Genomic DNA, 18,191 nt, shown 5'->3' on the forward strand with positions numbered 1-18,191 from the left:
CTCCAATTCCTGAGGAAAAGGGGGTTTATAAAATAGGCTTTTTGCTGCTCTGGTTTCTATGAAAATCTTTAAAGTTCTGCTGCTTTTTTCTTAATATGCAGACTTCTTAAGAACTTGCTAAAGAAGTGAATCAGACCATAAAGAGCGTTATAAATGGAGCACAGACATCTGAAGTCTAACAGAACTAGCATTTTTATAGTGCACTTCCCAAGGATTTGCATGCATTTCTACAAAGAAAAGCTGCTTACTCATTCTTAAGCAAAAAAGTTTTTCTCTCTGACATTTGTGAAGCACAGGAGAACCAACAAGCTGTACAATGCATACAAATGGTTACCATTCATGACGTTAAACCCAGATAAATCAGTCTAACTTGATGGATGGAAAAATACTTTTCTTTTACAGAAACCTTTTGAGTTTCTGTTGTATACCACCAACACCCAAAAACCAGTGTTACACACTACTGAAACAAAAATAAAATACAAAATAATTGTAACTACACTTAGTAAACTCTATGCACAGGAATTTGCTGGCTTTCTCAACCTTTAAGTTAATTACTTCTGCCAATGTCCAGAGTTAGTTCATCTATACTATTACCAATGATGTTTGCACATCCCTGATGAATGCAGAAATCCTCACCTATGTTCTCTGAGTGTCCTGCCTGCTCTTCTGCAAACCTTCCTAGCACAGCCCTGGCCTGTTGCCCTGGCATCGGCCCTGCAGGGCTCCTGGGGCTCGTATGCGTGTCCCCCTTGGGACTGCAAGTGGGAAACTGGGAACATCTTGCTTGTGTAAATAACCCAGATGTGTAAATTCTTGTGATGAAAGGAAAAGAGAAAGAACAAATACTGGGTTTTCTATAGGCATTGTATCAGAGGGAAGAAAAAATAAGTATTGGTGGTAACCCGGAGGAAATTTTCTCTGTGTAAACAACTGGCACATTCTGATAGACTTGAAAGCTCCCAATTTGTGTCTGATATCAGCAAAGTGGCAATTAGTCTTCTCTACCCACTCAGAAAAACAAAACATGTAAATAGCTTATCTTGCTAAATAATTAAACAGCAGCTACTGATAAAATGACATTTATGCAATAGCACAACTGTGTACTATCCTATCAAAATATCTTCCTAAAACAAAAATAAGAATGTATTTTCTAGTAACAGAGTACAATTCTGTCGTCTCAGTCATGGCTGCAAGTCCTGTTGACTTGCACAGGGTCCATCCTTGTCCTCACAGTGTGGAAGCTGGAGGATTTGGCCCCAAATCAGCATGTGAACAGTGGCAGTTGGCTCAGGAATTGCTGGAGGATAACAAACCTCTCAGCAGAATAATTGTTAAAGTAGAAGCACGTATGTATGATATAAAAAAAAGTGAGAAAATCTGTCTTCACAAAAGGTATTTCTCTGTGACACATATCCAGACTTAATGGAGGAAGAAGATTTCAACAGGAGGGATGCTGACCACCTCTCAGAGCTCTGACAGAGAGAGAAGCTGTTGTAAATCCAATACCTTACACACCTGCAGCACTGTAAAATTACATGGACAGCCTTGTCCTAGCTAAGTAGTGCAAATTTTTCACAAGCTTGTTTTTCTTCCCTTTTTCCTTGTTGATTTGCCCATCACTGATTCGTTATCTCTCCCTCTCTAGTAGCTGTGTGTAGCATCCTATAAAATATATACATCCAATAGCAGATGATGCAGGTTCATACTATGTTGCAGCTGACAAGCTACTTAATAATTAGTTACCAAAAGCAAGAGAGATTTGAAAACAGACTCAAGAATGCCCTTGGCACTTACCAAGACTACACCCACCACCTGCTACGGCCCATTTTTACTCTTTTATCTCCAAGCTACCGCTCAAACTTTTCCAGCCTTTTTCACAGCTCTCAGAAGTTTGATATCAAATATGGTCACATTGTATTTGTTGCTTTCACATCTTCTGCCATGGGCTATATTCTGCAGCAGTTTCACCTGATGTTTATGACTCAAAAGTGAAGTTCATCCGCAGCTTCCATTTTCAGCCAGATACAGCATATACTGCCATCTCTTTTTTTTTTTATTTTCTTATTGATTCTTGATTATTTTTATCACCATTTACTTCTTGGAAATAGGAATTAATGAAAGCCTCATGGCTAAAATGAGAGTTTAAGTCCTTATTTATTTGTTTGGTGAGACCCTCCATTTGGATTTGCCTTTCAAGTATTAAAAGAAAACTTATAGGAGACACTGACTCCCAAAACAGGATTATGCCATGTTTATCTATAGAATTCTTGCTGCATTTACAATGTAGATTTTAGGTAGTGTGCTCTGTGCAGCCTGCTTTTGTGCAAAAAAGTATAACATAAATGCATATTATAAAATACTATCAATTAAAATACCATAAATACTACTCTATTTCATAATCATTACATAATTTCTATTAAAAAAATCAAGCATCCCTTTCTTATATACTGTATGGTGTTAATTCAGAGTAGTTATCTCTGTGTGTCTTGCAGTTGCTATGCCCACTCTCTGGCTCCACCACAAATTTCATCAAGGTCCATTCAGTTCAGTTTAACCACAGCTTTCTCCATATTCAATACATTTCCAATGCAAAGAAGGTCCAAAAGCTAAGCATTTCAACATTTTAGACAAGTTAATTTATCCATCTTTTGTGCCATGAAAGATCTCATTGTCTCCATCACATGGTATGTAAGGTTCTTAAGAAATTATGCGTATTTGTAGTTTTTGGCAGTCTTCTGAAGCATTCATATGCATGGATTTTTTTTTTCTTCTGTGTTATTTTAAATGTCACTATTTATAAGGAAGAATTTTGCTAAACACAATTCAGCAGCATTAGGACTAAAGTGAATGAAACTGTACAAAAATATTTATTGGCTTTTAAGCACTGGGAATAACTGTTTGTCAATTGCGATCAATATTCCAGATAGAAACTAAACATCTTAATCAAAACCATTTATTTGCTGAAGTTTCAGAAGGGCTCAAGATTAGCCACAAGTGCTAATTCTATACAGATACCAGAAATGAGGCCATTGAGATCATCCCTGTCTATTTTTAATTTGCATTATTTTTGTGCTAATAAAAATAAAATACCAATACTTGGTACTTTTTTTTCAGAAAAAAAAAGGCTCTGTTTTACATAAGCAAACTTGAAAATTACAATTTTTCATTATTGAAATGTTGTAGCATTCCTGTCCTCATGTCCCTACAACAGAAAATGGCATTATTGATGTGTTGGGATGGGAAATAGTGAAAAAAAAAGTGAATACAAACTATTCACTGCTCGTTATTTACCACGTAATGTGGCAGTTACCTCAGGTTCTTTAGAGGGCCAGGTGCAGACAGTATGATTTCCCTGCTTTACTTTAAAGTGTATTTTGGCATCATTGCATATTCTTCCATCATTCCTCATGTAGAATCTAAACAGTTCCCAGTGATAACTCTGTGCAACCCAGTAACTCTTGCTGTGTTAGTGCAGTTCTGAAGGCAGCTGATCAGTCCCAGCCCACCCCGCTGGCCAGGAGTGCCGATCCAAAGAGAAACCTGCAGAGCTGAACAGGTTCCACCCACTCTGAGTTCGGGGATTGGTCTCTTGTAAGAAATGCACAGACTTACCCTGAAACCATTCATCGTGTGAACAGCAGAATTGGTTACCTTACCTGATATGGATGCCACCATATTTCATAGAATTGTTGATTTTTAAATGCAACCGTATTTTAGCAGTGCATTAAGAAACCCGTAAGAATAATGATACAGTGAGTTATGCTTTCATTTTACTATAATTATTGCCATTTTACCAAACCTATGATCTAAAACTGTATATACTTCAAAGGTAAATCCCTTTTTAGAGTTATTATTTACCATGCTCTGCAGAATCCTAGTGTTCTGAAATGTCCAAGAGATTGTTGAATACAAATACGTAATAAAATGCTCAATTCCAACCTGGAGCCAGTGATACCAGACAGAAGGTTCTAGCAGAGCAGCCCTGATGCCATTCCTTCCAGTGCCCCAGGTGTTCTCCAGCCCCGCCTTGGGGCTCCTCCTGGAACCAAGGAAGCAGAACAAGATGTGCTTGTGCTCCCCAACAGTCTCAATTCACCACCCGGTACCTCCAGTTAAGCCACTGATAAATGGGCATTTGGGAGAACCCACGTGTATCGGTGTTCTGCCCAGGCTGTTGCCAGAGAGGGAACACAGCAGTGGCAACAGGCAAACCTATGAAATGCTGAGTCTCAACCAAAATTCACAAACCTTTGCTACAAAGGGTCCCCTTTGCAGGAGGAGAGGTTTTAGATTAAAATTTATCTGGCTCTTCCACCAAATGCTTAGATTTTATTTCACATCCTCCTGCATTGCTATGCTGCAGTTCTCTTTTTCTTGCATTATCAAGCTTGTAGGAAATGTCGTCAAGACACTGCTCGGAAATAATTCCTTGTAGTAACAATTTATGATACAGTCCAACTACCAGCTGTTCCCTGCATGATACCAACCCCACTTTGAAGTGATGATTATTTACATAACAATTACACACCAAAGCACAAAGAGGATGCCAATTCACAGATATGCAGAAATAAAGTGTCCTAAGGAAGGTACACTGAAATGCAGGCCTGTACTAAATTGTATATAATCCAAGATCATTACAATATTGGGGAATAAACTGGAAAGCTATCCTTTGCATGATTTTACCAGTTTTTAGCACAAAGATGTAGAAAGCATCTCACGTGATAATTTTCCTGCTCAAGAGTTATTCTGAGCACATTTCTGAAAAACACTACACTTACTAAAATTTGGATTCTTTTACTTTTATTGCGGAGTGGATTTAGTTGTAACGAAAGAAAAAAAAAAATAGGATGCACACACTAAAATGTGCAACATTTAATTTGCAACGAATAATAAAACTCAAACCATAATCAGCATTTCCTTCTTCCAGAGAAAACATTACACCGAACTTAATTTTACAGCTGTACAAATTGTTTTAAAGTAATCTGTTCAATTGGGCGAGTTAATGATATTTAATTTGACCAGGCCAAACTTTACATGCTATGCATTACTGTGAGGAATTGTGGTCAATACAAGTGTTTGTGTAACGTCAATGTAACACTAACACCTTCCATTCTCTGGCTTAACAAAAAACCTGGTGTCATCGCCTCCCTAAGATAAACCAAGGATGACAGTGTAATAAGTGTTATGTACACAAGGTAATTCAGCAGGAATTTAGCCTTTTCAATCGATTCTGCACTCAAGTTAACCCTCTTTATTACAACCCAGCTTTTTGCTGGGGGCAAGACATTTAGTGCGGGCTAAATTCAGTTACTGTAGTGAATGATGTTACACGTTCAGTTGCCCCACTTACGTTAACAGGACTAAACATGGCACAGCACAGGATGAACTAAGTGCGATCTGATACAAGTAAAGATAATCAGAATGTGGACATATATATTTTAAAGTTTTCGATCATATTCAAGAAAGTAATGTGGCAGAGTCAGCACATTAGTGTACGTTTCCGACATGTACAAGAAGGATTAAATGACAAAGTAGTAGCCACCACTAATATCTGAGGCTAAGCACTACTGCATCTATGTCCACTCCATGCAATTCATTATTTTTATGCCTTCGAAAAATACACTGCTCTTCCATGCAGAAGGCAACAGTTTCCACTGTGCAACTCATACCTCTAATTACAGATACAGTAATGTGGTTTATTGAATAAGTAGCTGACTGGAAAAAGTACAGTGCAAGACATCATTCATAAAGAAAATATATAAACAAAGTATGCTCCTTGGTGAGGAGGACTCTTTCCTGTCAGCCCTGGCACTGTCTTCAAATCTCAAATCACACTCTATCTCTACACATCAGCCAACACTTGCCCCAGTCCAAAGAACATGGTAACAATTGCATGACGCTTTAGGATTTAATGTCGCTATACAGTTTTCACTATCACATTGCTCTGGGCATCATCTCTCTAATTGTTTCTTTTCATCTGACAACGGTTTGCAGGTTAAAAGAGCATAAAAACTTTTTGGAGTTACCAGTGGTTCCCACTACATCTGTTGCATGGTTCTTTGCATATGAGTTCACAGACCTTTTGGATTAGCAGATGTCTCAATAAACAGACCAAATTTCAAAAGAAATCCCCATCTTGGGCTGGAAACAGCAGGCACTGGGCACATACTCAATCTTTGCACCACAGTCGCCCTTTTTTAGTTCATTCCAAGCTGTTCATTGTGTTTAGCTTCCTTAAAATTACAGTCTCTACAGTCAGAGACAGACAAAAAGATTAAGAATTGTCACAAAACAAAACAAAAATGTATAAAAATTCTGACAAGTATGATCTTATCTCTTTCACAGTCCCTGAGCAGATGTAGATACTTATGGAAGAATTCATTAGAAACCACGTGAGGAAGGGAGCTGAGCATGAGTGAAATGCAAAGCCAGAGAGCAGGCTCGAAGTGCTCAGCACCATCTCTGGATCAGGAAAGACACCTCTGCTTGCCAAAGATTTGAAACTGTGTTTGGTTGAACAAGGAATGAGACATTTTTAATCTGCAAGAAACCAACAGAATACTGGTATCTGCTCTGTCTCAAAGAGTGAGCCTAGTAAAATGTAGCTATCAAAATAAAAAGAGCACAGGATTTGTAAAGGTCCTGTAGTGAAAGGGAAAAGAGAGATCCATAACACTTGGTTCCTAGAACTTGCTGTATTTACCTTTAGATGGAAGCTGAGACTTGTAAATTAACAGCCCAACCCAAAGATATCCTCCACTTTCTGACTGTTTCTCTCATTGCTTTGCTTTCTTTCTTCCCACAGGTCAATGGGAAGGATTTATCTAAAGCAACCCACGAGCAGGCAGTGGAAGCGTTCAAAACAGCCAAGGAGCCCATTGTGGTGCAGGTCCTGAGAAGAACCCCACGCACCAAGGGCTTCACTCCTCATGAGTCTCAGCTGGTCGATGTGGGCACACAGACAGATATCACTTTCGAACACATCATGGCTCTGAGCAAGATGGGCTCCCCTACTCCCCCCGTCTCCGTGCTAGACCCGTACCTCCTGCCCGAAGAGTAAGTAACAGCTTGTGAAACCCTTGAAAGTCCTTGCATTCCCTTAATGTGGTGTGTTAGAAATAGTTCACAAACTCACCTTTAGTTACTGCTGAACATACACTCGCAGAAGCAGCCAGGATTCATATGCCACTGAGCCATAACTCAAAACATCTTCATTTTTTCTACACATTAGCAAGCCATTACTCACGAAATGCCACTGAGACACAACATGGCCTCATAAAGCTCATTTTTTGCTGGCATTTGATGGATAAAGTTATTCCTTCTTGTAATTCCTCTCACTGCCTCTTTGAGTTGCTTATGTTTTAACTTTATTTTTTATGGCTGCCATAAATTGTGTAATGGTAAGAGCTGCTACATTCTGTTCCAGAGTATTAATTACTTTATTATAACCCTGCAGCGATGTTACTCAAATAAATTATTTCCTAGGTCTAAAATTACTTACCAGTGCTGTCATAGATGTTTTAGAATCAAATTTTAATTATTGTTAATGGTAGTTTGATGCTTTTGTACTTACAAATAAAAAGGACAATTATCTCCTGGCACACACACCCCACGCCCCGACGCGCTGTTGAAGAGGAAAACAGCTCCCCAAGGAACCCCTGCAAACTGCCTGTCATCCTGCCATACATCTCCACGAGGGAAAAAGTAATGGAGAAGATTCTGAACGTCTCACTTGCTACATAGGACAGACTGGGATGTGGTCAGTCCACAGCAGCCCCTGGGTTTGAGATGATCATGTGCATGATGAGAGGCAGTGCCAGTGTGTACATGTTCTGGAAGGGGAACGGTGCAGACAGCCTGAGCTGTGAACACCAGCACACAAACCCGTCCCAGCACGGCTCTGCACATCCCTGCCAGTGCTTCTGTAAAATAGAGTTTGGCTAGAAACAGGCACCGATGCTGTACCGCTCCTGAGCGCTTTCACGGCACGTTAACATTCACACATTCAGCTGGGAACCAGGCTTCTGTGTGCCATGTCTGCGCCTTCCAGTGCTGATTACTTCGAAGATGGTTCCATCCAATATTACTACATGGCCACCTATTCCCAGCCTATTGAAAATTTGAGCACAGCTGCATGTTTTAGAGAAAATGTTTGACAAAAGGCCAGCTTTGAGCTTGTTTGCAGCGAACAGGCAGTAGGGCTCAGAGCACTTAGAACACAGTTGTTCCTAAAGCTCCTACACTGCACAGTGCCGAAAACATTTGCCAGACAGGCTTTCAGTACCTGCAGCTTTCCAACTGCAAAACCTATTACATCAGGAAAACAGCAAAGATTAATTCCTGATGAATCATTTAGGTTGCAACATGCCTGCATAATACCAGCTCAGTCCTATCAAGTAGCTTCATATTGCCCCTTAATTGTTAGACATAGATTCCAAGTGCTGGCATCATCGGTGGCCTTACTTGGAGCTGTGGATGTTGGTCTTAACCACACAACCCACCTCCCGGCTGTCCCTGCGCACAGAGCAGTCACTCAGCCGTTCAAGCACCCTGTCACCCAGCACGTGCAAGCAAACAGAGTCATTTTTCTCCTAAAGCTTCCTGTAACTTCTCCAAATCCCATCCAAATTAATCTAGCCTGCATGTAATAACTCGGGTAACTTAGCCACGTAGCAGATGCTGTTACACAAATAGCCTCACACTTGGAAAGAAACACGTATCTAGGTAGCAGAGAGTTAAAGGGAGTTTACTTTCATTGCAGAAATAAAATTCCAGCGTAGAAAAGAGTGATCACAAGAGCGCTACACCACTTAAAACTTCCAAAGTGAGACTGTTGGAGAGCTCAGGTTGTAAAAAGCAGCATGCCAATAGTGAATGGCAGTACGAGCAGAGTGGTGCATATTTAAATAGTATTTAAAGCATTATGCACAGCCTGTTGCATTCAAATCAATCAACAGAATGGCGTTGATCAAAATACTTGAGTGGCAATTAGCAATTTGATACAATTGTGTGTCTTTAAGGCAAAGTAACAATGCCAAACAAGTAGGCAAGGATGATTTCGCTTGCATGTCTGCAAATAACCTGAACTTATAAAGTAAATATTGCAGAATTCCCTCTCATCTGGAACCCTGGCAAGTATCTGCCCACTTATCTGTGTCACCTGATACCTGTTACCCTCCTTTGCCACTATTCTCTCTTTATAATTTTTTTGCCAAGTCAGCTTTACATTTGGACAAAAACCATTAATACGTGCTAAAACTCTTGGCAAGTCTTTCATTCATCATCAGGTGCCAAATGTTTTAGACTCCTCTTACAATACATTTACTGGTGTAAATGCTATAGTGTAAGCAACTTCTTGGTTTGGTTGCTAGTCCATCATATTCATGATGACTTGCTATAAGCTTGGAAAGGATTGATATGCTAACTGGAGTACTGAGTGCTGTCCTAAAACACACCTTTTTTTCTTCCAGCCATCCATCAGTGCATGAATACTATGACCCTAATGACTACATGGGAGGAATTCATCAAGAAATGGACCGAGATGAGTTGGAATTAGAGGTACTGAGTCTTTAGTAACTATTTCACTTACTGAAAGTTTAACATGTGCCTATCATATGTTTTGTATATAAAAGTGAAAAGATGTTTCACAGTAGATAGTTGTAATAACATTGCTCATTAGGCTTGTGCAGGTTACAAACTTTACTGATACCTTTAGAAATGTATTTAACTATGTGCCCTGGTGTGATGAGCCAGAACTTCAGCTAACAAATGAACATAAATAAAAAAGCCATTGATTCAATCAATTAAATTCTGTATAACTAAGCTTATTTAGACTTTATGAAAATCTGAAAGACACTGCAAGTTTGCTGAGTGGCAGGACCTGTTCCACATAGTCATAGTAAAAATGTGCGAGTTTCCCTTAAATATTTCCCAGCTGAGAAACAGATGCTCCTGATCATGTAATTTAGGACTAATTTAAGTTTACAAGACAAGACCAGAATAGAGATGCCACTATATTAAGCTGCTCCTCCTTTTTTCATTACCAAAAACTTACATATGTATACAAATAAAATAATAGATAATGAAGTTGAACCAGTCATGAAGTATGCAAGATGTTTTCCTGCCAAATCTTTAAAACTCACTTGCATGTCCCATCAGAAGTTCATCTTTAGTTTTCTCATTCAATTTTAATAACCTGCTCCCAACATTCAGAGCGCAGCACATAAGTTGTGGGCCTTAGTTTTGCAAGACACTGACTCACTGAAGTGTTCTTAATTGTTTGTTATAAATAGCAGTAAAGTATCTCAATACTTCTAAATAGTGCCAGCGATGCCTGATCCAGATAATCCATTCAAGATTATAAGAGAATACTTTATTCTTGGCTTGCTTTCACTTCTGATTTCTTAGATCCCAGTCCTGCTAACGCTTATTTGTCACAGCGAGCAATGCTGACCTGTCTGCAGCTCTGTTTAAACCCCCGGTAGATTTATCAACAGCTTTAGTGGTAGCAGAGTTCAGTCATTCCGTGAGCACAAAGTTGTTCCCTTCTATAAAAGTGTTTGCAGGATCAAGGACTAAAGCCCCATAAAAAGTTTGCAAGCTGTTCTCAAGTTCTGCAGATCTGGTAGTAATTCATCTCTGTATACAAACGCAAATCAAAGTCAGGATAAAATCAAAGTGCCAGTAAAACAAATGCTGTTTAGCAGACTTCAAGGCCTCACTTTTCAAACAAGTGGCTTTTTTTCTTAAATAAAAACAAATACAATATAGATTTCACTCTTAAGGGAAAATGCAGAACAAATGTAGAACAAATCAGTATTTTCTGCCAGTGTCTCTTCAAAAATCTGTCTTTTAGGAAATCTAATATTGTGGATAAATGATATTGCTTCCATTAGAGGTCAGCCAGTTGAGCTGAAAACAGGTTAAGCACATGCACTTCAGTAGCCAGACGTTAATATGCCTTAAACCACGACATTAATAATTTTGACATTGATATAGTACTCAATGGCAAAAGGTGATCAGCTCAGTAACACAGAGAGATGAACATTAGAAAAGTCTCTGTAGCCTAATAGTATTTCTTAAAAACCACTAAAGATTCCTGTTCAAATTGTACAGACTATGATCAATGGTAAGGTCAAAGTGCTAACAGGGACTCAACTGGCTTGTTGCTTTTTTGTTTGCCTTTTGATAGATACGTTTTAAAAGACCACAAAGGCACTGTTTCATTGACTGCAGCAGGAATGTCCAAAGTCAGAAAGCCATCAAGTCAGCCTTCTGGGTTTTTAGGTCCATAAAATGTGCTTTGAATTTCAATCAGAAGCTCCTCATCTAAAGTTTATAGTCTATAACTGACTGGTTAGTGATTTGTAACAAGTAAACAAGACAAAAACAGTGAAATACCCAAGTTCACAACAAGCTTCCAATGTAAATATCTGTAGGAAGGAATTTATGCTGGCAGTATTGCCAAGACGCCAAAATTGTGTTCTCAGCTTTATCTCTCAACGTTTATCTTAAAATTGATGACTCAGAGGTAACTGCCATATATTCCCTACTACAAAAATAAATAAATACCATTGTTTTTCCTTTGAAGTTTACATGCCACAAGGAAAGAGGGACTAAATCCTGCACTGTTTTTTATTATAAATTAAAAGTACATTCATTCTTCACAGAGGCCCAGCCAGAAGTCATTTCAGATTCATAAAGGAAGAATAATGTCACTCCAGGATTCCCCAGCAGCATTATGCGCTAATATGTTTATTCAAACAAGTCTGTCCAGCTGTCAGACACACAGCCCCAGTGAGGGCTTTCTCAGTGTGTGAATTTTCTCCGATTACAAAGCAGAACATTCTACATCAAAAAGGGGGCTTGTTCTCTCACATTGGACTTGTTGTCTTTACCCTTTCCTATAGGCAACTTCTATCCAGGTCTTGCTCGCTTTCTGGTAGAGAACTGAACTCAGTTGAATGGCTAGTTGAGAGAAAGTACAGCTTGGAGATAAAAAAGCTACATGAAATGTTTCCTAACTGTTCACAAACGTCCCTTCTGGTACTCTCACTCAGGCTTGGGCAGATTTCTTCACAACAAAGACAGCAGATTCATTCCAGTAGCTTGGTGCCCTCCCAGCACCACAGCTCATACAGCGTTCCCTGTGAGAAACCACAACATCTGATCAGCAAAAGATGAGCGCACCAAAAGCTGTGCTTCAAAATTTGAAAGTAATACTTCACTGCTTGTAGGAAACCATAAATAAAAGCTGAGTACACAGTTTCGAGCTCTGCCCTTTGGTTGAAAGTTTTCTCCCTCTTGTCCAAGAACCCATTTGCAAAGGAGGGGAGGAGGTGAGAGATAACTCTCCTAACATGGGAATCAGTTGGTTCCATCACAGGCACTCTGCAATTGCTACTCCATCCCAGATGTAAAGCATTTGGAAACATCATTTATGCATATATATTTCTACTCAGGGAAAGCTCCTGCTCCACAGGGAGTTGCACTGATCAGGAGCTTCCCAAGGCATTACTACATCTCTCAATACAAAAAGACTTCAGCCCTAGCAGTCCTGCTAAAGCACTGATTGAATAAGTAAAGGTTTAAAAAGCAGTATCTTCCTTCAGCTTCACAACCATACTGTTTAAGACAAGAATGTGTATATTCTTTCTTTGGAATAAATCCAAAAGTAGTAAAACATTTCAAATTGCTGACAAACTAATACTGAAAGTTTGTCCTCCCTTAGCTCTCAACCTGGTCTTAACACCTCTTACTGCATGAGAAAGGTCTTAATCATGGACCATTGGCCATGTGCTTGGCAAAAAACCTGGACATCCTTCAAGTTACCTTACTGAGCCAGCTGAGACCCTTTTCATCAGGGTGAGATGCACTTTTCTCCAGCCTTCCCCAGCACCACTGACAAGTTAAGCCAGTCCAGCCTCTTCAGTCCATCAGAGAATTACCATCATAGAGCTGGGCTGGCACAGAAACCTCCAGGAAGATTTTTTTTATTTCTCTGAAGCAAAGAATTTTGGAAAGAAAACCTATTTTGTAAAAAATAGGTTTTTGAAAAGTGGAGGAGTGGGTTTTTTGCTTTTTGTTTATGTTGAAAACACGTTTATTTGAAAAGACAAACATAAAGATCACCTTGTTTAGCTTCAAGAGAGCAAGAACAAGATATTTCCTCCTGCCGTACACCAGGGGCAGTCACCAAAGGGTTCTAAGAAGGCCTCACGCAGCATAAAAGGAAATAGCTCTTTATATTTATTTCCCTGACATTCTTTTCTGTTGAAACCTATTAATGGAGTATCAAAAAAAGTGAGCCCTGCTGATCAGGTACCACAGAAGTCAGCACAGAATAAAAAGCTCCACTTTTTACAGAGAGACAATAGGACAGAGTACATACTGAGCAAGCTTTAGTTAATGCTTGCTGAATGTTAACTTTTTTTTACCCATCATTGTCCTCTCATCTCAGATTTCTACTGCTCATTTCTGTCTTGTTAAGGGAAAGGACCTTGATTTTTATAGGTTTGCAGGCAGGCCATAATTTTAAATCAGCAGTACAATAATTCAATAATCTGCTGCAAATGAAGGATCTTCTGAGCTTAGAGAGGTTAAATTACTATTATCACTTGCTTCTAATTCATTATTATGAGTGGTTGTAGGTTTAATGTCATAGTGCATGTTCATTTCTTCTTGTCTTGCTGCAAATGCCATATGGATTTCAGCAACCAGCTCCTGGAGCCCTCCATGGCTTTACATTTGATATGGGGCCAATAATCTTTCAGGCAGTTCTCTCGTGCAGACTGTTTTGAAATAGCATACATGTACATCACTCAAAATGTCACTTTTACCTATCTAAAGAAGCAGATTTTAATTATCTGTGTATGTAAGAGTTACGTCATAGATGAAATTTTAACATTTATCATATTAACGCAGTCCTGATATTACCACACACTGTGGTAACACACTGTGTGCTAACTCATTTCCGCAGATCTGGACCAGGTGTTGAATAACTTCAGTGTCTCCCCTCCGCAATGTAGGTGTCTGATACATCTCATATCATTTTTATATGGTGCTCATGCCAGTGGTATCAGAGCCCCAGCTGAGCACTAAATATCCTTTCATCTCAAGGCCGTACAGCCCAGCAGACGGGCCTGAAGGAGCCCATGTCTGCAGGGTCTCTGGCCACACTCCAGCTGCCCTGTGCAGTGAGTGCAGGGCTCTGCAGGGTCAGGCCCTCGAGCTGTCCAGAACTGCAACGCTACAGACAGAGCAAGAAATGACAAGTCCTGTGGCACTACAGACATGTGAACTTACGCCTTCAAAGTTCTCTGGGTGCATATTAATTCCTAGTGTTTAATTAATTCCTGGTGCAATTATACAAGCTACCATACTACCCGTACTTGCAGGTGCCAGTTCTCTTTTTTCCCCTTTCATGTATCTGCACGATACAGACTTGACTGAATATGGAAAACAACCTTTGCTTTGAAGACTCTAGTGTTGATTCTTCAACTCCAACTGGAATTGCACTTTTATCTCAAATATTTCAAAGCTTTATGATTATATTGAAACTTCACTGACACAAAGACCCATAGAAAGCAGCTGTTCCTATCTTAAAGTACACAAAATTATCATATTTGGGTAGCATCAAACCCACTTTATTCTATTCCTACCAAGGACTAGAGGGATTGTACCCAAGGGTAACTCTGTCAACGAGTTACTCATAAAAATTCAGGTTCTAAACACCTGCTCTAATTTTTTTTCTTTGCTTGAAGCTTTCTACTGCTTTATTTGAAAGTGTTTTCAAATGAGATATATCCACTTTCCTTTTAAAATATATATTATTTAATTTAACAGATGATTTATTACCTTCCAGTATATCACAGGTGATGTCTTGGATAGTGCATTTTAAATATAAACCCGTAGTTATTTTTTAATTATAAAGTTTATAGTTGTACACTGTTGGAAAAACAGCTATTGTTATTCAAAACATGCAGCAGGTGAGAATGAAACTAGCAGCTTGTTCCCTCTTCCTGCTGCAAAAGGTGCTGGCAATTGTTTATGGTTATATAGGATCTATTTAAATAATGGCCAAAATCATCACAGGTTTTTGTGAGGTTCTTCTAAACATTACATATAGGTATTTTCACTACCTGTATGACGAACAGTAGAATGCAGCACTGGTTTTTCACCACTACTTCATTGCCATGTTTTCAAACCAGTAAACTATATAAAAACTTTCCCAAAGACATGAAATCTTTTTGTTAAAGTAAGCAGGAAATATGGGAATCATTCTAGGCCCGAATTAGGCTCAGTTCACAAACTCCCACCTCATCCCCCAGTTTGCACCATGATTAAATGCAGAATAAATGCATTGACTGCAATGGCATTGCCAAGGATCAACTGAGATCAGGATCAAATCCACTTTGTCTCATCCTCTCTTCTAAAGTGTTTCCATCTTCTCTCTAGAAAGCCCCCAAAGCTTTAGAAATCTGAAAAAAGACCAACATACTCTTAAAGCATTGTGTTCAAACCTTTAAGTAACAAAAGAGAGAGAAAAAGAGCAGCAGTTCACCATGGACACTATTGATTGAAACCATTTAAGTACCATCTGAAATGTCACTGCCATTTACAGCTGCATTTCTAAAAAAAAAGAAATTACACATGTTGACAAGTAAATAACTTGAGATTGCTGATCTTGGCAGCTGTCATCTAGACATGCCAATAAATTATTCATATCAACTTGTTTTATTGTCTCACCCCTTACAAATGGCACAGCGCGGGTCACAACAGAGAGATGTTCAGAAATAATGAGTCACATTATCAGGACTTTTCCCCTGAAACAGACGGGTCCAGGCACAAGCGCAAGGTTGAGGGTCTGTTCTGAGGCTGGGACAGCCCTTGGATCCCACACAGGCTGTGTCTATTTTCTCTACTTACGTCCCTTTGTCCCCTCTGCCTGATCCCACTCTTGCCCTTCATCGGGATGGGACTCAAGCCCCAGAGTCACCGCCTCCCCTGTCCCTCCTGGTGTTAAGTGCAGAGGAGCGGGACCTTTCCAAGCCTCGTTCACTGCCAGTCACTCTTCTAAGGAGAGTAAGAACCACAACTACACCTCTGTCTACGAACAAAGATCCTTCCTCCCCATGGCAGCGTCCTCAAGGGCTGACACAAGAGTCACAATAAGCTGGTTAAGTGCATTAGGCTCCCAGGATGTCCCTTGTTTTGCAGTGGCAGAGCTGAGAGATGGTCCATGGGTGGCTACACTGGCTGTGCATCCCACAGCTCCTGGGCATCTCCGTGGGTGTTAGAACCCTTTATACGAAGCAGCATCGCAGAGCAGCAGCAAATGTAGGAAAAAAATAACCCACCTGAAGACGATGTGGCAAAAAAGTACAGAGGAAAAAACAAAATATTTTTAAGATGGTTTAAATGTCTCCAAAACTAACGAGACTAAAGAGCACTAGAATGATAAACCGTGACCTGCTGAAACCAAACCCTTGCAAGATATTGAAGTGCTTATTATATTTCTATTACCAATACCGAATGCTTTGCTGACAATATATTGATCAGCAGTCACACTTTTGAGAAATTTATTACATAATTTCATGAAAATTGCACCAGTTAAGGTAACGGAGTATTACATTTTTCTCTGAAAAGCCAGAAAAATTCCCTGCTTATATGGAAATATATATCAGCTGTGGCAAATATTGAAATCATACTTTATAAGTATTTTAGCATTTGAAGTCTTACCACTACATTAAATATAGGTAATTTTTCTTCTTTAGGATCAATAAGAGGTCTGTTTTCAAAATGACTTCATATTGACTGAAGGGTCAAAAATGCCTCAGGTATTGATTGTCTGCATATAATCATGTTTTGCTCAGTATGTTAAACTCATCTACAAGCAAAATGAAAAGACATCCACTATATCACTTAAGCACAATATTTTCATTGTATTTGAAAAATTGCTTCCATCAGTCACCAGTGCCTCACTGACAATGTATTTTCCTTTTTCTCTCTCTCTTTTTATTTAAACTCAGGAAGTAGACTTACATAGAGTGAACAGCCAGGACAAGCTTGGCCTTACTGTATGTTACAGAACAGATGATGAAGATGACATGGGTATTTATGTGAGTGAGGTAAGATCGAGCTGACTTCAATAAGATACAATTTGTCTTTTAAACTGCAGTGTTGGGCGTTTAAGACATTTATCTTCTGTTTGTACCACATTCGAAAAACAGCCAGAATGCAGTAATTGGAAAAAAATCTAATTATTTTTCTTTTTCTCCAGACTGAGTGAAATCCTGTATCCACTCAAGTCAAATGTCGTTATATTAGCATTTTGTGTTCATTTTTCCCCAGTACAGTCTGAGCATTCAATTTCAGATAACATTTTCAAAGTATTTTTAATGTATTCTCTCTTTAATTTTTGTTCCAGAAACAATATAAATTTTTTAAAAATACTAAATAAAAAAACAACACACCACCCCACACACATTTTTATTTGTGAAGATTTGGGACCCACTTGTCTCTCTTCACTCTCTTTCATGAAATAAGTAGCATTTTATACACAATCTTTTTATCATGCAGATCCATTTCAAATTAGTAGCAGCAGTTTGGAGAAAGCAACTCATAACTAAGTCTAAAAGTCTGCCATTAAAATGCATCACTTAGGACATAATCCTTTCTGTTCTGTATGCAAAAACTGGTTCTAATCAGAGCACTGTATTGTAGAGCAAAATGTTAAATTATGAGGTAACTCGATATCATGCAAACATGATAAATCTACATTCTCTGAAGAGACCTCTCAGGAAGAATTGTTTTGGTTTTGACTTGATCATTTTAATTTGCATTTCACTTTGTCTAACGTTAGCAAGAGCTGTACAGATACAACAGATATAGACAGCAGCAAGGACAGACACACTGCCTTATAATATCAGTCATATTACCAATACTGGGTTTAAAATGGGGAGTAAATACTGAGCTCCAAAATCTCCAAAGCACTCACAGTTCTCTTATTTTGTAGATTGATCCCAACAGTATTGCTGCAAAAGACGGCCGACTCCGAGAAGGGGATCGCATTATTCAGGTACGTGTGTATGTGGCTGAAAGTCTGCTAACATACTATAACCTGCTACAGTGCCTTTATTTCAGTATAATTTTTACAAATCATTCCCTTCAGACTGCTATTCAAGTGCTTC

The 18,191-nt window shown here is 39.0% G+C and overlaps 1 protein-coding gene across 2 annotated transcripts in view; it reads left to right on the top strand.

Annotated features, from left to right (window-relative positions):
• PDZRN3 (PDZ domain containing ring finger 3) overlaps positions 1-18,191 on the top strand; it is a gene marked incomplete at both ends in the record, with an annotated part of 139,168 nt that overhangs the window by 116,539 nt on the left and 4,438 nt on the right. For both annotated transcript variants that reach the window (XM_080350465.1, XM_080350466.1), the window contains 4 exons: positions 6,806-7,056; positions 9,471-9,558; positions 17,031-17,129; positions 18,017-18,079. In XM_080350465.1, coding sequence (XP_080206591.1) covers positions 6,806-7,056; positions 9,471-9,558; positions 17,031-17,129; positions 18,017-18,079 — 501 coding nt within the window. The remainder of the gene's footprint in view (positions 1-6,805; positions 7,057-9,470; positions 9,559-17,030; positions 17,130-18,016; positions 18,080-18,191) is intronic.

This window comes from Nesoenas mayeri (assembly GCF_963082525.1).
Source record: "Nesoenas mayeri genome assembly, chromosome: 10".
NCBI lineage: Eukaryota > Metazoa > Chordata > Aves > Columbiformes > Columbidae > Nesoenas > Nesoenas mayeri.